The 19,769-nt window shown below is 35.5% G+C and overlaps 3 protein-coding genes and 1 pseudogene across 8 annotated transcripts in view; 3 read left to right on the forward strand and 1 right to left on the reverse strand.

Annotated features, from left to right (window-relative positions):
* Window positions 1-3,717, forward strand: part of LOC136806479 (ras association domain-containing protein 1-like) — a 33,347-nt gene extending 29,630 nt beyond the window's left edge. For all 5 annotated transcript variants that reach the window (XM_067063059.1, XM_067063058.1, XM_067063060.1 and 2 more), the window contains 7 exons: window positions 973-1,104; window positions 1,551-1,838; window positions 2,015-2,098; window positions 2,522-2,627; window positions 2,840-2,958; window positions 3,091-3,168; window positions 3,318-3,717. In XM_067063059.1, the coding sequence (XP_066919160.1) occupies window positions 973-1,104; window positions 1,551-1,838; window positions 2,015-2,098; window positions 2,522-2,627; window positions 2,840-2,958; window positions 3,091-3,168; window positions 3,318-3,398 (888 nt within the window). In that variant the 3' untranslated portion in view covers window positions 3,399-3,717. The remainder of the gene's footprint in view (window positions 1-972; window positions 1,105-1,550; window positions 1,839-2,014; window positions 2,099-2,521; window positions 2,628-2,839; window positions 2,959-3,090; window positions 3,169-3,317) is intronic.
* A 546-nt stretch (window positions 3,718-4,263) lies between these two features.
* Window positions 4,264-5,608, reverse strand: LOC136806481 (octopamine receptor beta-1R-like). The gene has a single exon (XM_067063063.1). It carries the CDS (start codon window positions 5,434-5,436, stop codon window positions 4,309-4,311), a length of 1,128 nt encoding a protein of 375 aa, XP_066919164.1. The 5' UTR covers window positions 5,437-5,608; the 3' UTR covers window positions 4,264-4,308.
* Window positions 5,609-9,499: 3,891 nt separating this feature from the next.
* On the forward strand, window positions 9,500-10,837 carry LOC136806484 (solute carrier family 25 member 36 pseudogene; annotated as a pseudogene). Its single transcript, XR_010846570.1, has one exon. The product of XR_010846570.1 is annotated as a solute carrier family 25 member 36 pseudogene (transcript).
* A 6,439-nt stretch (window positions 10,838-17,276) lies between these two features.
* LOC136806483 (uncharacterized) lies at window positions 17,277-19,762 on the forward strand. Its single transcript, XM_067063065.1, has 4 exons — window positions 17,277-17,402; window positions 17,508-17,583; window positions 17,711-17,842; window positions 18,278-19,762. The coding sequence occupies exons 1-4, from the start codon at window positions 17,355-17,357 to the stop codon at window positions 19,345-19,347; spliced, it is 1,326 nt and encodes a 441-aa protein (XP_066919166.1). The 5' UTR covers window positions 17,277-17,354; the 3' UTR covers window positions 19,348-19,762.
* The last annotated feature ends 7 nt before the right edge of the window (window positions 19,763-19,769 follow it).

Below are 19,769 nucleotides of genomic sequence, written 5' to 3' on the forward strand. Positions count from 1 at the left end.
GATAGATTGATGCATTCATATACTGTATATCATGCTCTTCTGAATCAAGTTTCTGGCTGCTCTGTTATCTTTTTCTCTCTTTATTTGTATAGGATGCATATTTTTTCTCTCAAGTTCTGAACTGAAGTTTGTGAACACAATTTTTACTCAGTTTTTGAGAAAGCGTGTAGAATCAAATATTGCTACTGTTTGCGAGAGAAGGAAAATGTTATGAAATTATCAGCTCGTTGAACACAATTCGGACCTATTTAAGAATCAAGTTATAACCATGCTTAAATTTGCAACTAACTTAGCAAAGAAAAGCTCGCGAGATCTGACCTTGAAACGTTCTCCAGAATTGACATTGAAAAGTTCGCCACCGGCAGATTTAACATTAAAAGGTTTGTCAGATCTAACTTTAAAGAGTTCTTCTTGTTTGAGAAGTGATGCAGAAGCTTTTGCAGACCTATGCATGGAAGACGTGACCCCGACTTCTACTCCAGAAGCAGAAATTATTGATCTAACAGATCCTAAAGCATGGCAAGAAAGGGTAATTATATGCTTTATCATTTGTGAATTTTATTCAGTTTTCAGCTTATTTATTACAGTTCGCTCTAGTTTTATAGGTTTTCCTATTCAAAGCAATTTAGTTCATTTCTTAAAAATTTTGATAGTTTAGTTTTGTATTTAAGGTCTTTAAAGATAGTAGGTTTTCTCATTTTAGACAAAGATTTTTATTGGATGAAATGTTTATTAGATCAAGTGATTGATATGTAGTCTTTCTTAGCCAGGGATTTTGGAGGATTTTTCGAGATTTTATAAAGAAACTCAATCAAAAAGACTTTTTTTTCCTTTTTGTTAAACCAATATTGTGATCCTTCTGCGTTATCTACTATCAACTTCTTTTAGGGTATAATAACAGATGGGTTGTCCAAAAGTCTGTGTCTGTCTGGATTTGGGATATTATTAAATTTCTTATTTTGATGTTTATAGAACGATGTAACGGATGGTGCAGCCACACTAAAGCGTAAAAACAACAACTTGCCAAATTATGTGTCCTCCATATCTCAATTGAGCAAATTAATCAAGGAATATAATAAAGAATCATCATTAATAATGACCCTGGTACGTTTATTTCCCATCAAAGCGCAATCAATTTCTTGATATTGGTCATGTACTTTGCCATTTAATATATAATTTTCAATGTTTTTTATGCGTAATTTTGAAACAATTTGATAGTTTCTATTTTGATATATGCAGTTTGAAAATAGACTCTCTTTGATTGGTCAAGTGGGTTAATTAGCGTCTAAGCAACTAAACCTGTTATGGTTCCTGGCATGTTGGGCACCCTGATCAAGCAGTTGTTTGAGGAAAGTTTTGATATGTTACTTCAAACATGATGTAGTCATTGCGTTCAAAAGAAGTCTGAACTTGATAATCCTTTTAATCTTTGATTGAAACTTTCCAACGTCTCTAAAGCTGCAACTCATTCCATTTTTCTGATGAAACTCATATTTAGGTTGTACCAGAATTATCCCTCATGAAAGAAATCTTGCTTTTCTTCATTTTAGCACGAAGATTATACATTCGATGGCTTCATACGAGTGCACATGAACTTGAGCAGACCTGTCAACGTATCTTCAGATGTCAGCAATTTAACCCTCAAAAAGGCTGTCGCAAAGAACAAATCCATGAACCGGAAATCGATATCAGACGTCTTCAACATCGACACCAACATCAAACGAAGGACGTCCACTAGTGATGATTCAGGGATTGGTTCCCAGTCTTCCACTGCTTCGTCTACCATCTTCGCAAACGACCCTGCAACTCTCATCCCTACGGGCTCAAGGAAAGGAAGGGTAAATATTTGACTTTTAGAACCTTCACCTTCCTCTACTCAATACAAGTTACTTACAAATCAATATGCTTTTCTCAAGTAACCTCGCATAACGAAATCATTTTTAAACTGTGGCAAGATTTTGAACACGCTGTTGACGTCCTTATTCTCTTTACTTGTTCTTTTTTTACATATCAGAGACCGTCTCGCCGTTTAAGTTTCTACATGCCGAAAGGAACTTATAAACCGTTACACGTCACAAGCAAAACAACAGCCCGTGAGGTAATTTCAGCTTTTTCACACATTTCCGCATTTTAATATTTCTTTCTTCCTCGTTGGTGACTTATTCTTGATATGCGCAAGTCAAGATTACATCATTTTTTTCATATTGGAAACATCCGAAAAAACAGGAATTTGACCCATGTGTTGCTAGTTTTGGTAACTCACTCACCACATTCTGGTGTTGTTTCGGGTGTTTCCGATAGGGAAAATCACGTAATCTTGCCTTATGCATATCAAGAATTCTAAAGTTTACAACAGCCCCTGTGTCACAGGCCTGGTGGCCCCCCCCCCCACCAACTGAAAAACTGAACTGAACTCTTTGCCACTTCGGCGATGATATTTAGATAGAGAATTACTGTTTTCAAAATTGAAGATGAAATAATCCGCTTTGACAAAGTTTGACATTCATTTTTATTATTATAGGTGATCGAAGCACTTTTAGCAAAATACAACGTTACGGATAATCCCAAGAAGTTCGCTCTCTATGAGAAACGGACCAATGAAGCACCTGGAAGTCGTGAGAAAGAAGGTACTAAATTTTCAATGGGTCGACTAATGGATAAAATCAAAATGATAATCAATACATAACATTATTAAAGTCCACAACGATATCGTAGTGGCTTGAGTATAAAAAGGTCTCTCAAACTATTCATGATACAGATGTAGTTTTAGACGTCCCTTCATTCTTACCAAGTTCAATTTAGATTTCTTTAACCATAATATAATCAATTTCTACTTCAGTGATGTACCGACGTATACCCGACGAAGAGAATCCTTTGGTGTTATGTTTATCATGGGGTGCTTCAAAAGATGGATCGCCAACTTTTGCTCTTAAAGAAAACGAAGATGGGAAAGTACAGGTACGTCACGTCATTTTTGATGAGTATGAGGCAGGGTTTTGTTTATATCTTGCTCTGTTATTGTTGGTGTTTCTTTTTGGCTTTATTTACTTTTACTCTGTTTAATCAATTCTACGTCATTTTTGGTTTCAGTGGGAGTACTTCGAACTTCCAGAGTTAAACAATTTCCTGAAGATTCTTCAACTGGAAGAAGACGAACTCATTGCAGGGGTAAATAATTTTTGTTGTTCTTTATTATACTTTAGGCCTTTCATTCTACCTGTCACATACAATGTCTTTGATTATCAAAAATATTTGAATCAAAATATTCATAGTTTTGGTTATTTTCAGGTCTTTGACCATCCTTGTTCATTTTTCAGGTCATGCAAAAGTATGAGAATTATCGTGAAGAGTTGTGCAAAGCTTTAGAATCTAAATCGCCAGAGTCAACGGGGACTTGATAGAGAAATTCTCTTTTTCAAATTGAGGTTAGGTGGAGATGAAAGGAGTTTCTTTGAGTTGGTCATTCAAAATGTGAAAGAGAAGATTGATAAAGAGATATTCCAGTAGAAATGAAGAGAGGGTTATGACGGCATCCCATCTGCTTCTGTGAGTCGGTCAACCTTTTTCATAGAACATGACTGAATAATGGAAACCGTCAACTAATTGAATCAAACCACGGCATAACAACATTTTTATTGAATAGGAGAGCTGAAGTTTGGTTTTGAAAACCGAAAATGTTTCGTTCTGTTATTTTTTAAATATTTTTGGTGACGAATATTCCCTTGTCTTGTCTTATTTGAAACCCCGAAACAATCCTAACTCCTAAGAGATGTTCATCTTTTGGAGAAAAATAAAACTTTTAAAGGTACTGTCTGAGGCTAAGAAATTAATTAAAAGATTTTATACCGTATTTCAATTCCAAGATAATGAAAATTGAAAAGATTCGAAACGTTTTCTAGACGGATTATTTTTCATCCCAAAACTTCAAATTACAAGAGAGGGATATAGTAGACTAGGAATGGGAATAGAAAACCTCGGTTATATACTACACATACAATTTCTATACAGTAATAATTTATTCTTATCTTTTATTAGCAATTGTTTTTGATGTAGACGAAGGTGGATTATTTTTCATATGATATTTTTTGATAAGATTCACATTTTTTTTGCGTTGTTATTTAAAAGGAAAATTTCCCCTTCTAAATATTAAACTGATACAACAAATATAAGGAGAACGACATTTTGTAAATTAAGGAGCTGTAAATATTCTAGTTTTCTGAAAAACAATTTTAACAAGAAATATATAGATACTATTTTATCTAAAGATTTACATATAATACGTGCTTAAAAAATTGTCCTTGAGTAAGCCTATGTAGAAGTTTGAGACCTATTTTTAATCCATGATAAACTTCGCATATGTCTAAACTTTTTGGGGAAACATTTTCGTTGTATTTCCTGTCGAAATGACTTGGACCTCCATATGTAAACCAAAGGAGCCAACGCACTAGATGAAAAACTTATCATTTTGATGGTAAACCTTGCGATCATCAAGTGTTTTTCATCACTTCTAGTCAAATAATTTCTTGTCATATTATCAACTAAGTAGAATATGGCCATAGGTCCCCAACAAAGCAGGTAGGTGAACATGAAGGCCAACGACAGTCTTGTTGCTTTCAACTCCATCGCGAATTGAAATGCACTTGTTTTTGAAGCAGTTTTGGTAAGTTGTTTTCGTCTATATACCAGTGATGTCATCTCATATGAATTGTTTGATTCATTCGAATTCGAATCGTGAAAATACTTATCAACCGATCTGATTTTTTCTCGATCTAATTGATTCTCAGTGAAACTATTGACACTGTCCCTTAAGCGCCTGTCATGTAACCCTTTACGGAAAGCTATCTTCCATATGACATAGTAATTACACACAAGTATAAAGAATGGAATGGTGTTGAAGATAGTAATCACTGTCAAACTCCATACATATGTCGGTACATATCCACATCGCTCGTTCGTTTCAGCTTTCATATAAAATGGCATGATGTCGATGATTGCGACAAAGATCCAAACAGACAACAAGATTACCAACATATTTCGACGATTGATGACTTTATTATACGTCATGGGACGTTTGATGGAATACAAACGATCGAAACTGACCACTAGTAGATTCAACTTCATCGCATGTCCACTGTAGAAGTAAGCGAACCGATATGTTGCGCAAACCCACAGATGATCATCCACAAATTTGGTGTGTAGGTATCGATACAGATATAATGGCATCGCAAATAAATCTTGAATGGCTGCTGCAAACATAAAGCTAATGATCGGGTAGTTTGGTAATATTCGCAGTTTTTCACTTGACAACAACATGGTGATGGTAAACAGATCAAAAGTTACCATGACAATACATATCGGAACAATAATACCCAAACTCACTTCTTCACTATGGAAACCAAACAGGGAATCGCTTGTCACGTTTGAGTTTTCGATCATTCTTTTGTAACTCAAGATAGCAATCGACCACCCTGGATATAAGTATCGAATTATGTTGATTTTTCAAGTTTTTCTTTTCACACACCTCTTTTCTCTATTTCACGATGTTGTATACTGGTCCTTCACACAGCTTTTATATAATGAACACGTAAAGCAATAGTGAAGATTTTTTTCATTAAAGTTTTATCAGCTTTTTGCATCTGCTTTAAAAGTTCGTCCAATCATTTCTTTCTTTCATTTTATGATCTTTTTGTTGGCCTTGGAATAACAAAATATAACTTTAATGAAAAACAAAGAAATGTACGATCGACATTTTGATGATAAGAGTATACCCTCAACCTCAAATATAAACTTTGATTTTTATTGGCTCATCCAAAGCTTAGCACCCTCTACAACTAAACTAGGATTAGGATTTATTTCTGTAAATCATATCTAGACAGTATTTTTATATCTTATCAAAAAAGGAAAAAGTTAGTCGCCATTTTATACTGAAATGTAAAGTGCAAGCCCCCTTCCTCCATCAGATAAGGAGGCCTGGTGGGTGGCGAGGGAATTGCGTTAGAGTGCAAGGTACCTTCTCATACTCCAGTGTCATATCATGGTTTCCCTAACAAAAACTCATCCTTTATTTGGCCTGGTGGAATAAGCCCCCCTTGGTACAAATTGCATTTATGATGCGATTTGAAATTCGATCGGCACTGTGCACAAGAAAACTTCCAAACTGAAGAAAGAAAATCTAAAAGATTTCCTTCTTCCTTGTTTAAAGTCAAATAAGAACACGAGATGAGTTATCAAAATCAACATAAATCTGTAAAAAAGAGCAAACACTTCAACCATTCTTGTGAAAAATTTTGTTTTTTCTCCAATTCATAAAAGAAAATGACGAATGAGAATTATGAAGGAGGTTTAGTCGAAATGAGTGCGCAATCATCTGAATTATACGAGATAAGTCAGCTTTTCAGTTGATTGACGAGAGAGGTTGTGTTAGGTTTTGACTCCAGCAATAATTTTCCATGTTTCCCATTTACTGGAAATTTTTTCCATTTAGTACATTTTTTTTCAAAAAACATTTTAGTAAATTGTAAAGTTTTTCTAACAGAATTAAATATGAAAACTATACTGATTGGATAGTATTTTGTTAAACTAAAAGACGTTTCCTTGATCCTCTGCTGCTTGCCCTTTCCGTATGCACGGGCCACGGTGTTCGACCATATTAGAATAAAATATCTTTAACGAGACCCTCTTCCGACCTTCTGACTTTGCAAAACTAAGTACGATAATTTTATCTATGATTTTAGAAAAGTCAAGTTTGATTTTCATATTTTAATAGATTGATCATTTCAAAAAGAAATGCTGTATATTGATACAATTATTTTCTGATGTCATCTCCTTGGAGATTTTATATCAAAAATGCAAAATAAAAACAGAATATTCATGAGTTTATCTCTAAAGGTCGTTGCCCACTTAGCTTTTTTTTGGTCGCCGAACAACGTGCACGGCTCGATTATTGCATAAATTAGATAAATTAAGCCTTCAAGGCTATCGAAATAAATTGAAATTTCGATTTTGGTAATGAAGGCTGGGCAAATAATGAATTTGTGGTTCCTTGATCACTATCGACACTCTTCATGTGCCATGATGCTTACAGGCCACCATCGTCTAAATCGCAGACCTTCCTAGAGAACGGCCTTTAAGAAAATCTTTTCACCAGCAGAAGAGATAGGATTTTAATCCGGGGTGGGGAGGTACTTAGGCAAATGGAGTGTACGGTATGTGCCACCCTTAAGGGTACCTTTCTTGGACTTCCAAAGTCCCGCTAAGGGTCGGAAAAATAGGAAAATTTCAACTTTTTACCCCCTGAAAGATCAAAATTTGTCCCGCTAAGGGTCGTAAAATTCCCAAAATTTTCCTTTGTTTTCTCCTTTTTAGTCCCGATAAGGGTTGTTTCATACCATGTTGATTGCCCGTACCATGTTGACTGAAACGGCCGATTGTACCATGTTGACCGTTTGCGTACCAACTTGACGGGTGCCGATTTTTATCCACAGCTCGCTCATATTGATTTGTGCATTACGCCTAGAAAATCTAGTTTTCACGCTCATATTCTCTGGATAAATTCATTCATTCAAATTTTAGATCATTGGTCGTTAATCAGTTTTTCGGCATTCTCTTACACGTAAGTCAAAATTATATATATCATTTTTCCTATCGGAAACACCTGAAAAATCTAAAAGGATTGACCTCTGTTTTTCTATTTTTAGTAACACACAGGGGTCAAATGCCAATTTTTCGCGAGTTTCCAATAGGAAAAATGACGTAATCATGACTTATGCATATCAAAAGCTGTTTGACAACTGGTGGGTCACATCAAAGGGCCCGGTTTGGGGGCTGAGGTATATTTGAGTAAATTGACAAAGTCCACCATGGTTGGGCAACGGCGAAAATTTTTGAATTTTGAAGGGTTCAAAGTGCTATTTTAGGACCCATTTCAATTCAATTTGGAAAAATAATTCATGTAAAAATAATGGAAATCTTTTAAAAGTACAAGTAGCTTTTTTTTGGTAAAAACATGAGGGGCCATGTCCTCTCTGGTTGACGGGACCCATGGGTATTAATTGTGAATTAACGTGAATTGTTTTCAAAAGGGAAACGAGGAGGCGCAACCATGGTTTTGCGATTTTTCGATTAAGTATGGCTAAAATCGCCCTCATTGACTCTCTTTTTTCCAAAATTTGGTTTAAACATCACAGGATTCCTTTGATCAATGTCAATCTGCTCAAAATTACATCTCATAATAAACCTGTTGCTTCTTTCTGTTTAAGGTTTTGCTACAAGTACATATTTTCCTGAAGAAAAAAAACATCTAAGAAAGAGAGGAAAATGTTAGTTACGGAGGAAGCGCAAGCATGGTTTGCGCCGACGGGAGAAATTTTTAATTTTCGACCACTGCAATCAGACCCATATCTCGCGTGAGTTCCCTCAAAATCGGCATTATTGGAATTATTCGTGATTAGAAAAGGAGTAGAACTTTGAAATTTCACTGGATATTCGTTTTATTGTTCTGTATCAGATAAAGTAAAAATCTTCTTTTATGTTTTAAAATGAGATCTATAGGAGGCCCCACCATAGTTGGGGCCGACCAAGAAAATTTTGGAATTTAGACCCTCTAAATTGGCTAAAATGGGCATAGAATTACGATTCAAGTAATAAATATAATTTTCACGATCACGCTGAACTGCAAATTTCACGCCATCCCGACTAAAAAAAGTCGATTTCACAATCACGCCGGCACTTCATTTTCACGCCATCACGCCGTTTTTTTCAAAATTTCACGCCATCACGCCACGAAAAACCCGCCATCACGCCAACCGCTGGGGGGGCTCTGTTAGGTATTCCCCATTCACTTTTTGTTTAGCATATCCTCGATAATCTTTATACAAGCGACACGGGTTGATCACATTCACATGCGTGCAATAAACGAGTTTTTAAAATAACCTCTGTCTAGTAATCATCGATACCCAAATCGACTGACTTGACGCAAATTTGTTGAGGGAGAGGCAGGAGGAGTGTGTAGAGGTTTGGGTTAAATCGAAAGTGAAAGTGAACAAAAGTCTCGATGACTCAAAACATTAAAAACAGCACGGGTTAGGAACACAGATATCTGTAAAGCCCGAAGGGCTAGATTTGCGGCTTTTATCAAAAAGTGAAGCTCATCTTTGGAAGGATTTCCTACAGAGTCACGTGACTAAAATATGCAATTTCACCGGTTTGAGAGATGTGAAATAGCGTTTGCCGCCTACGTTTTTTGATCTCGCGCTCCGAAAACAATTAAAATGCTAGATCCTATCCATCGGCACGAAATTTAAATAGTCAAATTTTTGCTTCACTTTTTTTTGCTGGAGAAAGCTTAAAGTTGCCTATCTAGCCCTTCGGGCTTAGATATCTGTGGTTAGGAAGAACTCGCAGGATTTCGGGCGCTAGTTATTGCGGAAAACCTACAGTATTAGAGCAAAAATAAAATTACCGGACACCAAAGAATCTTTTGCCTCGATGACCCAACTTTGCGAGATAAAAATGAATGGTCAAGTTTTTTTCCTCGAAAAATTGTGAAATTGTCAAGCGCGCTTTCATCACCCTCACTTTTGTGAAAGACTCTCTTCTGACAGTCATACAAAACTGGGTGCAGGTGATGTTCAAGAAAACTTTTCTCTTTGCAACTTAGTAGAAACAGTATTGTGTTTCACTCTGAAAAAATGCTGTCATCAACTTCAACGAAGCCTTGTCCACAGCAAGCTACCAAACAAACCCTGATAACCACCCCACCAGCAGCCATCAAGAAACCAAGTAGGAAAAGCTTTCTGGTGAATTTTGTTGCGGGTGGAGTTGCTGGTACAACTGGAGTTATTGTGACCAGCCCACTCGATGTGGTACAAACCAGATTGCAGTCATCGTTTGTCAAACTCACCCCAGCTTCAGCATCTAATCTGGCAACAGCAAATGGAGTTGTCACAGCAGCAAACAATTCCAACAGATTTGGCTTTCTTGTCTATTCATATATGAAGCACATTGCTAAAACAGAGGGTTTCTTTGGACTTTATAAAGGACTTGTGCCAAACCTAATGGGAATTGCACCCAGTAGGGCAATCTATTTTGCTGTTTATTCAAAGTCAAAAGCTTTTTTCACTTCAACACAATTATCAAACAGTTCATGGACTCATATGCTATCAGCACTATCTGCAAGCTGGTCTGTATCTACACTTACAAATCCAATATGGTTTGTTAAAACTAGAATGCAATTAGATTTAAGTGCAACAGGTCAACAAAGAAGGATAACTGACGTAGTCAAAGAAGTGTTTAAAAATGAAGGAATCGGTGGATTTTATAGAGGACTTTGTGCGTCTTACGTTGGTGCTTCAGAAACAATGATTTATTTTGTACTTTACGAAAGAATGAAAATTTTGATGGGCTCAACAAGTGAAAATGAAAAGCTTTCCCCAGTGGGATATATATGTTCTGCATTTCTTTCAAAATGTTGTGCTACAGTTGCAGTTTATCCACACGAAGTTGCTCGGACGAGGCTTCGTCAAGAATCAGTTAGAAGTGCAAAAGACAAACTCTATAAAGGATTTTTGCAGACACTTCAAAAAGTTTACAGAGACGAAGGATGGACAGGACTTTATGGTGGTATGGGTGCTCATCTCATGAGACAGGTTCCTAATACTGTTATCATGTTTTTGACTTATGAAAGTATTGTTAACTTTCTGTCTCATGAATAACAGATTTGTTGACTAATTTTAGAAATATTTAAACAGAGTATTGTATAAGTAATTTTTATCAATATTTATGCAACTTTAACACTTCAAAAACTTAAAGTCGTTAAAAAGTATTGCTTATCTTGTAAGTTTTTTTGTTGTGTTTTTTTATATAAGCTTTCCTTAATCTTGTCTTAATTTGTTTCTCTATTACGTACTGCCTGGGGGGTACTAGAGTTGCGAGCTGACGGGGGTGTCGCCTGACTTTCTTCCCTTAGTGCAGTCTAAATGTGCTAAAAGTCATAAACATTGTGCACAAGGGCGTAAAAGCATGAAACTTTGCACAATGGTAGTTTAGGGGTCAAAAATGGATTTAAATCTTAGACCCAAAAAATTGGCACCTGTTTGTGTATTTTACAGACCAGAATAGGTTTCCAGGCTAAAATGAAAATCTTTTTCTCCAAAGTATGTCATGTTACATACCGTTGGAAAGCATGTTTCATGCCCGTTCAGAAAAACATTACAACCCATATCTGAAAATGAAGCCAATAAAAGTTATTGGGGAAGGTTGTTTAAAAAATGACCGAAAATGACGTAATTGCTGATGTCAGCAAAAATTCCAGGACCACCCAAACGGTTTTATTTTTGTGAAATTCAATTAGAGTACCTCTCAGGTACTAAATACTATTGGTTAGATCAGCTGCAAGCTTATTTTACAATAGTTTTTTTGAGTATTGTTAGGTTGACAAATTTTGCCTTAGTAATCCTCTACCATGGGCATGCCCGGTGCAAACCCTTTAGCCTAAGGCTTTTGACCGGTCATGAAAACGCCATATTCTATGTCAAGCGAGGTTAACTCTCAAGCAAAGCTATCCATTTGGTCATTGAAAGATCCTCTATTGAATTTCACAAAAATAAACGTGTCTGTGTGGTCCTGGAATTTTTGCTGACGTCAGCAATTATGTCATTTTCGGTCATTTTTCAAACAACCTTCCCCATTAACTTTTATTGGTTTCATTTTCAGATATGGGTTGTAATGTTTTTCTGAACGGGTATGAAAAATGCTTTCCAACGGTATGTAACATGACATACTTTGAAGAAAAGAATTTTCATTTTAGTCTGGAAACCTATTCTGGTCTGTAAAATACACAAACAGGTGTCAATTTTTTGGGTCTGAGATTTAAATCCATTTTTGACCCCTAAACTACCATTGTGCAAAGTTTCATGCTTTTACGCCTTTGTGCACAATATTTGCACAACTAGACCGTACTACCTTAAAACCCTTACCGGACTAAAAAGGAGAAAACAAAGGAAAGTTTTGTGAATTTTACTACCCTTATAGGGACAAATTTGACCAATTTTGACCAAATTTCGGTCTCCCCGGGATAAAAAGTAGAAATTTTCCCTTAGAGGGACTGAAATTCCATTTGCTGATTTTTCTGACCCTTAGCAGGACCTTGGAGATCCAAAAAAGGTACCCTTAAGTGCGGCACATACCGTACCCTCCATTTGCTTAAGTACCCCCCCCCCTCCCGGGTACTGTCCTATATTTTGTATGAGATTTTTTGGACTTAAATGGTTTTATGATGGATGTCTCTAAACCACCTTTTTGGCCTTAATAATTTTTTTTGAATTACACGTTTGTTTTTTTTAAGAAACACGAGGCTCAGAATGCCTAAAAGCTAATCTGTGTTTTTTCCTAAAATTCTACTTACCCTTTCTGCCCTATCAACTGTCGATGGTAAGGTAGTGGCTTACCATGGTTGCAACGGGTGACGGAGAATTAGGGTTCGATAATAGGGAGTGAAGGTCCAAACTCAGGCCCCAAAAAATTCAAGATTTGGAAGTATTCAAGAAGAGGTACCACACCTCTGTTGTATATTTAAAGTAACCAGCCCAAGGTTTTCCTATCTTAACCTTCCATTGGGGTCACTTTGGCCATTCCAGATTTTGTCCGTAAATGGTAGTACTAAAGTCTATTCGCGATAAGTGTGCACTCTTTTTTCTTTTACATATAACTTTTGAGGGAATTCTTCAATCTTTATAAATTTGGTATCATTGGAAAGATATTAGTAAGTGCAGGCCCGGCGGAAGCGGGGAGACTGGGGAGACTCCAGCCTCCCCACTTTTGAGCAAATGAGACTTTTTTCACATATCCGTAGCGAATGTTATCTCATTTGGGTACTTCAGCCTCCCCACTTTTACAGTTGTTCCGCCGGGCCTGAAGTGGAACAATTTGAAATAAAATCTTTTAAAAAAAATTGAAAATGAAGAAGAAAAAAATGAAGATCTTGTAGAAAAGTGTTATAACTATCATTTTCACTGAAGTAAATCCTTGATCATCGAACGTCATCAATGTGAAAAAAGTTCTCAAAAATAATCATTCAGTCAAAAGATATCAAACAAAGTTATAAGCTGATTGACGTCTAAAAAAGCTGTTTTCTTCTTTATTTTCATCTACAGCACCTGACAACGAGAATGTAGGTGAAATTTGAATAAAACCTGAAATATGTAGAGTTACATTTTAAAAGATATTAAATATTTTCAACGAAATTTTGAACTCCCAAAATCCTTTCCCAGGGGTTAGTTTCATTACTTTTGATAGAAAGACCAATTTTTTTGGTCCTTGAAGTTGACTCCCATTTTCGTTATAGCCCCCAGAATGTAGGTTTGGTTTTAAGGCTTTAAATCTAGTAATAGTAAAATGTTGATATTTTTTCAATTGGATTAATTCTAATTTTAGAAACGTTTTATGCGAAAACAATATTCTAAAGAGCATTTTGTTATTCTGAAAATTGGATTTTTTCACTTTTTAACCCCCAGAATGTAGGTGAAAAGATTCGGTTGTTGAGAATGGAATCTCGGTATTCATCGGAAATTATTGTTCTCTAACTCTAAGTGAAATTCATACTTTAGAAATATACGCTGACTAAAAATTAACAAATATATTAATTTCATCGTACTACAAATGAGGAAAAGTAAAAGTAAGGACGAAAAGAAGAGACAAGAAAGTTGTTTTTATTTTGTAGGTTGAAAATTTTGTGTTGAAATATGTGAATAATGTAACAACACCCCTGCCTCACAATCCCGGTGGAACTTTTTCCCACATCGGGTCCAAAAATTTCTACTTAAGTCCAAATTGGAATAGAAATTCTATTGCTCCAAACTTAGGCAAATTTTCTGATTGGGCTGCGGCCCCAACGGGTCTGGGAGACGCCGTAAAAGCTCAAAATTTCAACATTAATCATCTCTCAGGTAATACTTTCATGTTATAAAAGTACAACAAACAAGTTTTATATAATTTGACAGACTTTTTATGTGGGGTTATAAAGGCCCCCAAATAGTAGGTCAACTAACCCCAAAAGTTAGGTCAAACATTTTCGTCAAAATATCTAACTCAGAACAGTAAATATTGAAATGGACTATTTTCCGCATTTCCTTAGTTCATTAGGACTAAGAAAATACCCTATCATTATAACTTAATTCCAATAGATTTCGATTTAGAGAGGATTTATTTAAAAAATGTCTCAGTTCGGGTAATATCCAATCAACTTCCATTTCGATTTTCGTTGGAAAAAATTAATTCAAGTTAAAATTTTCTGTCCTGAAATAATCAGTAAGATGTAACAGTATGCTCTGAAGCAAATTTTTATGAAGTTGAACTATCGCTAGGGCTACAATTCTAAAAAATGAGAAACCTACATTCTCGGGGTTTACTACATTCTCGGGGTCAGGTGCTGTACGTTTTTAGAACTTTTTTATTTCAAATTGTTCCTCTCACAAATATCTCTCCAACGATACTAAATTTATAAAGATTGAAGAATTCTTTCAAAAGTTATAGGTAAAAGAAAAAAGAGTGCACACTTATCGTGAATAGAATAGACTTTAGTAAACGAGGGCGGATGACATGGATTTTCCGAGCGTAAAATGATTTTGAAAAATCTGCAATTTCCAAGTCATTTTCTTAAAAATGAGAAAAATGGTGGAATTTCCAATATCTTTTTAAAAAATCCAGTTAATTTCCAAGCATATTTTGAATTTCAAATGGTATTTCCGAGGCTTTGTCTTTTTACAAAAAACGGTATCGTCCGCAGGGGGTATACAGAAAATTTCAGAAATAGCCCCTTCATAAGCAAGGGTAACTTTCATAGCCTCCGAACAGTCCATCTTTCTAGTCTGAAAGAAAGCTATGAATTATGCAAGCTTGTAAAGTCATGTTATGACATTCGAACTTATAAGTATAAAAATAAATCAAAGACTAGAAATATTTGCAGTTAAGTGGCTGGCTATGGAATTTACCGAATTTACCCCACACAAAAAATGTCAATATGATGACGAGCCATAGTCTTTAGAACTTTATTCAACAATGAAATTTTTAATTTTATGAATATGACAAATATGCCTTCACATAACTATATGTAATGGTACAGTTAATCAATTCGGTCGCATTTGGTACGGGTGTTTTTCGATCTAATAAAATAAGAGGCTCGCAAAAATTCTGAATAAGTCACAAAAAATTCTGAAAAAAAATTCATAAAATTATGAAAATTACTAATTTTAGTACCAATTTACTAAAAAAATTCTCAAATCTTAGTCTGGATACCACATTTTTGGTATTTTAGTACCCCATGATACTAAAAGGATTTTTATGTTTTTTTTGGGTATACCACCGCATGACAAAACAACACGATGTCCTAGATTTTAGTATCGAACCCCCCTGATTAAGTTTGAACAACGAAATTGTATTTTATTGTAATTATAATAATTGCTACATTAATAGGAATTACCAACTAATACCAACTAATTTTTCGCAATAGACACCCAAAAACGCGAAAATTAGTTCCCTAAAACTATTAAGGTAGTGACTTTCTTTTTATTCCGTTAAAGTCTATTTCAAATTAGCTGGCAGTGTTTTTTCAAACCTCCGATAACTTTCGATAGAATTAGTTAGCGGTTTTTTGCTCGTTGAAAAGATAATCCTGAGTGGAATATTATCAAAATGAAAAAAATGGAAAAACGAAGATGAAAAACGAAGACGAAGAAGAAGAAGAAAATCAACTTCTTGTAGAATAATAATCTTCATTTTTGTATCAGAAACTCTTCAATCTTAGAACGTTATAAATGCGAAAAAAGATTCAAAAAACATTCATTCAATCAAAAAATACAGCTTAAAACTTTGCCCTGGTTAAACTTTGTACTATATCTTTCGATGGAATAATTATTTTTAGAACTTTTTCTAGATAAATCCTGAAAATGTTCCTGAATTATAAAGGAATTTTATACAAAATACTTTATGTTATCAAAATTAGATCACTTTCAAGGGGGTTATTTTTGGCCCCCAACCCGAAATAGTAAAACCAATCTTGTCTCAAAGAAGGCCCCGACCCTGAAATATAATATGACATAATATTAATATGTAGGTTTGTAGAGATTCAAAATACCATTTTCCGTCAAAATTTATGGCTGAATCCCGGACATTAAAACAACAACAAATGGTTACAATACAAAGGTTAAAATACCGGGATGACGACAAACCGTCACCGTCTGATTTTGAAATACCGTTTTCCCGTCTCCTTTTTCGTCAAATACAGTACTAAAAAAGAGCCAATCCTGTCACACCGCAAATGTACAAACCCCCTATGTAGTTGTGACTGGAAAAGTCGAAATGGCCTTTTTAGTATCGGATATGAACAATTAAAAGGGATCAAAAATTTTCCAATAATAGAAAGGCTTTATGTAAAGTTTGGCTTCATTTATTTACTGGAGACCCAAGAATGCTTTGAAATTTCATTCGAAACTTTGAAAATCGCGATTCAATAAGCTACCTTAAGTGGATAAATTTTGGCGTGGATTTAATTTGGCGATTGGCCTAAATACGATTTTTGGCGGGGATTTAATTTGGCGACAGATCAATTTCGTAAAATTTGGCGGGATTTAATTTGGCGAATTGGAAATTTTGTCACATTGGAATGGGTGAAAATTACTCAAAAATATACTAAAAAGTTGTGATTTTTCACATAATTCCCTTTTTGTTAAATTTGGCGAGGATTTAATTTGGCGAATTTTGGCAAAATTCGCCGAAATTTAATCCCCGCCAAAATTTATCCACTTAAGGTAGATACCCAGATACGGTTCTGTAAACAATAGCTTCAAAGTTTCATTATTTTGGTCGAAAATATTACTAATATATTTTCGGTTTTAAAAAGCCACATAAAGCAACCCCTGATAGAAAAAAAGCAATGAATGGTCACTGTTTGTTTTGTCAAAGGAAGACTGTCAACTTTCTAAATCTGGAAGTGCATTGAATGGATTTAAATTATTCAAGATGCTAAATATTTAACGAACTTTTTGCGACACTTGCTGTGCAATGAAAAATATCAATCCAAGGTCACACAATTCAAAACTTGAAATGACATGATAGTAAAACCAATTTAATTTCGCGAGTTTGACCATGTGAGAATGAATCGAATCCCTCAAAAGTTTACCACTGCTCACTGTATGGAAAATAATAACGTTGTTATACAGTTACCAAGGGACGAAAATCAAACAAATAAGGAACGGTATAAAGAAGAAAAATTTTCCACGTTCATTGCACTGAAGGTGAGAATTGAGTTTGAATCGAGAAAGTTTGACGAGACATTATTTCTGGAATAAAAAGAATCCACTATGGCCGTTCACTATTCGTTACCTGAGAGAAGGAAGCACCATGAAGAGGTACATAACAAACTTTTGCTTCTCTGAAAAATAGGCATTAGTGATAAAAGAAAGATTTGAAGAGTCGAAATTCGATTCCATTCAATTTCAATTTTTTTCTTTTAGATGGTACGACGCTTGATTTCTAACCCCGAGGCACGAAATAAGATGAACACCTATATCTATCGACAGGAATATGAAGGTTTGTTGAATCTTATTATTGCAGCAAAACAGCGAAATCTTTGCAAAATAAAGCTGCTAATTCCAAGATTCTGTGGATTTTTTTTTCAAAAAATAATTACAATAAAGTTTTTTCAACTTTCGTGTAGAAAAAGATCGAATTTGCAAGATTTTGGACCAATGGGACAACGCGGAATATTCAACAGAACCAAGCAGTCAAGTCATCAATAAACAAGCTGTACCGCATATCAAGGAATGGTGCTCCAACAGTTCTGGTAAAGGTTAGTTTCACCAAGTTTTCATTCTCCAAGCTGGCTTCTCTAAAGCCCATGTTCTAAACATGCTCAAAAATCATGATATTTTACGGAAGGAAACCTTCGAAGAATGAAGCTGAAGTCCAACGTTCAGATCATTATTGCATAACAGTGACATAGATACGACAGCTTTTTAGAAATATTAGGAAATTGCATATCTTCATTACATTTCATTACTTTACTCTTTGTTGAAGGGTAATTACCATCTGACCGGTAATTAGGGTATTAACCAGAAGACATAGTAATTGTTTTGTTTTAAAACTCAAAATTATCGAGGCAAAACAATTATTGAAAGTAACAATAAAAGCTTTGTTTATATCTTACTACTTTATCCGGAAGCTGTTAACCGGGTTTACTCAACTATACGGAATTACTGGCTGAATCTTTTGAATTAAAATTTAGATTTGGTGACAGTGAAGAAATTTCTTCAACATCTAACGAACGAACAAAACAAAGAAAATGAAAAGGAATTGGGAGGTGACAGTACACGTCGAAGTCTTGGTAGTCGACAAAACTCCCTCCTATTATCTGATCGCAGTGGAAGGCCAAAACTAACAAAACGTGACACCATTACAAATGGGTCGTTTTATCCTGATCCAGGAACTGGTCGTGGTAACTCCACTGGAATGTTCAATATCGTCAAGTCAGTACCTCAACCAAACCTTGTAAATAAGCCAGCAGGAAAGCGGCCCACCACTGGTAGCAGCCAAGCATCAAGCTCAAGAAAACCATCTGGTCTCAAACGTGGAGCCACTCAACCAGCTATGAGTCGAAGGAATGATTATTTTGAGATCCCAACTAACCGCAGTGGAGTGTTTGGTGAAGTGATCCGTGCACCTCCACAACAACCAAACAAAGAGAACCTCCCTCCTGCAAGACCAAATGACAACAAGCGTCCACCGAGCACGGCATCAGGGAAACGTGGTCAATGGAGCAGACCTGGCACCAGTCAACGACCAGCTACAATGCAAAGTAGAGCGGGAACAGCACAACAGCGACCAGGGACAATGCAGAACAGACCAGGTACAATGAAAAGTCGACCAGGCACAATGCAAAGCAGACCCGGTACCATGCAAAGTCAACGTTCTTATTCAAGCAGAATTCCAGTCAGAGATGGCTTAGGAAAGCGTTCCAAAACGCAAGGTCATTTTTATCCAAGTCATCAGGATGATACAGAGAAATTGAAGTTCAGCGCTAACCTTCAAAATGTTCGTGACGAGGAGAGTAACCAACATCAACAAGAACGAAACTTGACACCAGTCCTCCACCAAGATGATGGAATGACACCAAGATATCCACATCATCAACATCAACATCAACAACATCAATCAGAATACAGAATCGACACATCACCACCAGCAACGGCAGCAGCAGATGAATTTGATGATGGCGAAATGTCTCATCGACCCATTCAATATCCGAACAAGTTCCCTGGTCGAAGATACCAAGCTTCACAAATTACCTTCCATTGATGCAACGTCTTTATTTCATTGAATTTGTAATCTAATATGTTCATGACCAACGTCAACCCTGACTAAGCATGAAAGAAGGAAAATGTTAAGTGAATACACCAATCATAGAAGGTGAAAAAAGAGCTGTAGAAAGAAAAACGATATCAAAGTAACCGTCAAAGATGACATCGTAATTGATTTATCAATATAACGAGTACTGTAATTATTCTAAATTTGATTTTTTTTGGAACTATTGGCAAGTTTTATACACGCAAAATGAATTTTAAGTATAATTCCCTGCTTAAAACTTGCTACTATTTTTCATATCTAAATTTAAATGTTTTTTTTTTGCTGAATGCTTCCATTATTTTAATTGTGTAAACTTTTACAAATGCACTAAAAAAACATACTGAATAATAACTTTGCTAAACACAGTAAACAAA

Source organism: Clytia hemisphaerica, unplaced genomic scaffold (assembly GCF_902728285.1).
Source record: "Clytia hemisphaerica strain Z4C2 unplaced genomic scaffold, Clytia hemisphaerica genome assembly, whole genome shotgun sequence".
Classification (NCBI taxonomy): Eukaryota; Metazoa; Cnidaria; class Hydrozoa; order Leptothecata; family Clytiidae; genus Clytia; species Clytia hemisphaerica.

Excerpts from the sequence above, each read along its gene's own strand:
- LOC136806483 (XM_067063065.1), top strand. The coding sequence starts at position 17,355 with ATGGCCGTTCACTATTCGTTACCTGAGAGAAGGAAGCACCATGAAGAG. Across the intron at positions 17,584-17,710 it reads CTATCGACAGGAATATGAAG|AAAAAGATCGAATTTGCAAG; the intron begins GTTTGTTGAATC and ends ACTTTCGTGTAG. Across the intron at positions 17,843-18,277 it reads CTCCAACAGTTCTGGTAAAG|ATTTGGTGACAGTGAAGAAA; the intron begins GTTAGTTTCACC and ends ATTAAAATTTAG.
- LOC136806481 (XM_067063063.1), bottom strand. The coding sequence starts at position 5,436 with ATGATCGAAAACTCAAACGTGACAAGCGATTCCCTGTTTGGTTTCCAT.